A 3,310-nucleotide genomic window follows, 5' to 3' on the forward strand; every position below is an offset into this window, starting at 1 on the left:
AATGAGTTTTCCACAAAAGTGATTGTAGTGATGGCCATTTAATCAATCTGCAAATTATACGTTTGGCTTTTATAAGCCCGGAAACATCGTGTTTTTTTTTTCAAATCACAAGCTATTTTATAAAAAAAAAACTCAATGGAAATGTGCCATAAAAGGGGTTGCATATCGTAAATGGAAGCTTATTTGAAGATCAGTAGAAAAATGGAGCGGAAAACATATTGGATGTTGGAGCTAATACTGATATTGAATGTGGTCCACTTGTCGTTGCAAATCAGCTACGAATTCGAGATTGAGGACGAATCCATCTATTCCGACTGCAGCGACGTTCCACCCGGAACTCTTAATATAAGCGGTCTATTTGATTTGACCAATTATACCACCACAATTACCGCGGATGGACTTTCCGTGTCGGGAAACATGACATCCGTGTTTAATGCCCAGCCAACGGATCGCATCGAGGTTTTTGCCTAGGATAATATCAAAACCTATGGTCCTAATTAATATTTTTGGTTTTTTTTTTTTTTTTGTTATTGCAGTTAACTGGAAACCTGCTCTTTTTCGATCGAGGTGCCTGGCAACCGACCACATTGAATATGATGGTGCGGGATTTCTGTGCAGTTATGTACGACAAAAAGCAGCTTTGGTACACAGATTGGTCCTCCCACGTTGTGAATAGGGATGAGATCAAGGACAACTGCATCAAGGTGCCCGGTGTGGGTGGCATTATCAAGGCCATATTTGCATTGTGTAATATTGTTTTGCTTTTCAGACACTATTCCTTATAGAATCCTATAACATGAAGTTAGTTTTTGGCAGTGGCATACCATTGGGTACTGGCCGTTACAGCATTCGCGTGCAGGTATTTGCATATGACCAGAAGGGCAAAAAGCGTCCCAATAATGTCTGCTACGAAGTTAAAGGGAATTTTTATAAGGAAAGTAATATTTGTATATCGAAACCGATATTAATTACCATTAATGTTCTTGCAGAGAGCCTAAAATCTCAGATGTCCAGTACAAATCACGCAAATATATAGTTGGTTTGTTTGTCTCCTGCGGCTACATTAAAAAAATATATATATATGTAAATGTTTTGCTTTAATAAAACGAAATGCTTATTATTTATGCGAAACATAAATAGGAAAATAACATATAACTATTCCCGTTTTGTTGTTTTTGCTTGCATTTGGGGCTGTACATATTTTTTTTAGAACAAGTTGCATTTGAGTTTATAAAAAATAAGTGAAAATTAATTATCGAAAGAGATTAAGAAGTCAAATTTACAATAAAGGAACATTTAAATTTGCACAGTAAGCAATGCACATACATTCGCATTTTATTCCACCGGCTCAAAACTTAAAATCAAATATTTATGTCATGATTACCTCATTTATAAGTACAAGTGCTCATTTAAATGTAGTTACGCTGAAATTATCAATTAACAAAGTTATATCAAATATTTTCTTCCATGGTTATCGGTAATCTTTTAGTTTATTTATTATATATTGTAGGTACAATTAATTTGAAGATTTTTATCAGAAAATTGTATGTTGTCGGCTCATATAAATGGAGAGGGCGTTTAATTACAGGTTTGCCACTTCCCAAAACAATTTAGAGAGGCACTGATAATATAATAATAATTAAATATACTTTGCTGGACTTTATAAATAGCGTTAAAAGTGACTCTATTCCAAATTAGCCTTTACTATTTTTTAAGCCCAAGATGAGTCAACAGCTATTTAGAATATGGCAGCTTCTAGTCCTGATGGCATTTATCCCACATTCAATTGAAGTTAGCTACGAGTTTACAATGGAAGATGAGCGTATTACCAGTGATTGCCAAAACGAACCACCTAAAACACTGAACATTGATGGATTGTTTGACATGTCAAATATAGATTTTGAAATGGCAGAGGACGGAGTGCAACTTTCGGGATATAAAACCGTCGTGTGGGATATTCAGCCAACAGATCGAGTTGAAGTATAAATATCCGTCATATTACTATAGTAATAACTCATAGAACGCTACTCTTTTAGCTACAAGGAAGCGTTCAGTACTTCGATCGTGGCACCTGGCAACCGACCACGCTCAACATGTTGGTCAAGGACTTTTGCCACGTTCTATTCGATAAGAAGCAGGTGTGGTACGATGCGTATAGTAAGCATATAACCAATTCCGCACAAATAAATAACACATGCTTTCGAGTCAAAGGAGTAAGTGGATAATATAAGATAATAGAATAGTTACAACTAACGACTTTCGTTGCAGAGTGTCATCGAATTTGAAACCTATACGATCGGTTTGGAATTCGGCAGTGGAATACCATTGCACAGAGGCCGCTATGCAATCCGTTTGAAGTTCAGGGCGTTTGATAAAAATGGAAAGGTAAGGCCAAACGAAATTTGTTTTGAAATCAAGGGTCAGTTCTCTAAGAAAAGTTTAGGCTAAAACGGAAATGATTAATAAAACGATAGCATGCATTTGGAACAATATTTGTATTTCTATTGTCATCGATTTCTTTTATAATTTAGTAAATCACAAATTAGGTCACAGAGCTTAACAGCTGAGCACCCTTAATGTAATAGTAGATGTATTCTAACAAAGTTGTTTTGAAACTGTTCATTTCTGCGCACTGGTTACCATTTTTCGCTGGAATTCCCGCAAATGCTGCGCATTCATTTATCAATATTTATTGCATTTAATGTGCAATTTGCATTTCTTAATGAAATTACACAGAAATTATATATAAATCAGCAGCATTTGAGCAACGTGCACTGTGGCACGTACCACTGCCTGCCACGCGCCACGGCAAGTATCGATATCTCGCTGGCCATGTAATTTCCGCTTAATTTGCTGCCATTACCACAAAAATGCATTAAATGTGCATGTGTGTGTGCAAAAGGGCACGGCGATAGCCTTTAAATGCGCTGCAATTATTTGCATTGCCATTTTAATTGAGTGTTAAAATATTTGCGGCCACCTGGTGCTGCGATCCGTGGAATATGTCATCTCCTGGCTTTTGGTTCACAGCCAAAAATCTAAGCCGTGATTTCTGCCTGAAGAAGGAGCTGCAAATTTTGGACCACAGCCCTTTTTGACCGGCGATCAGCCGCCATTTGCTCCCATGGTGATGCCACTTTCCTGTTTATCCTCCGTGAATGCAATCCCAGTGACTTAGCAGCGCTGCATCCAAAGGTCGGCTGTGCGGGTGCATTAATAAATTGAGTTGGGTCCATGGTGCAGCTTGCAACTGCAACTGACTTACACACTGTGAAAAATGTGGAAAAGTATGATATATTTTATGATTTCA

The 3,310-nt window shown here is 37.3% G+C and overlaps 2 protein-coding genes across 2 annotated transcripts; both read left to right on the forward strand.

Moving 5' to 3' along the window:
• Positions 1-222: 222 nt before the first annotated feature.
• On the forward strand, positions 223-1,036 carry CheB53a (Chemosensory protein B 53a; the record flags this gene model as incomplete). Its single annotated transcript, NM_001014530.1, has 3 exons — positions 223-459; positions 537-713; positions 770-1,036. 3 exons carry the CDS (start codon positions 223-225, stop codon positions 1,034-1,036), a joined length of 681 nt encoding a protein of 226 aa, NP_001014530.1.
• Positions 1,037-1,722: 686 nt separating this feature from the next.
• On the forward strand, positions 1,723-2,448 carry CheB53b (Chemosensory protein B 53b; the record flags this gene model as incomplete). Its single annotated transcript, NM_001014531.1, has 3 exons — positions 1,723-1,980; positions 2,037-2,213; positions 2,269-2,448. The coding sequence occupies 3 exons, from the start codon at positions 1,723-1,725 to the stop codon at positions 2,446-2,448; spliced, it is 615 nt and encodes a 204-aa protein (NP_001014531.1).
• Between the last annotated feature and the right edge of the window lie 862 nt (positions 2,449-3,310).

The sequence above is a fragment of the Drosophila melanogaster genome, chromosome 2R, assembly GCF_000001215.4.
Source record: "Drosophila melanogaster chromosome 2R".
NCBI lineage: Eukaryota > Metazoa > Arthropoda > Insecta > Diptera > Drosophilidae > Drosophila > Drosophila melanogaster.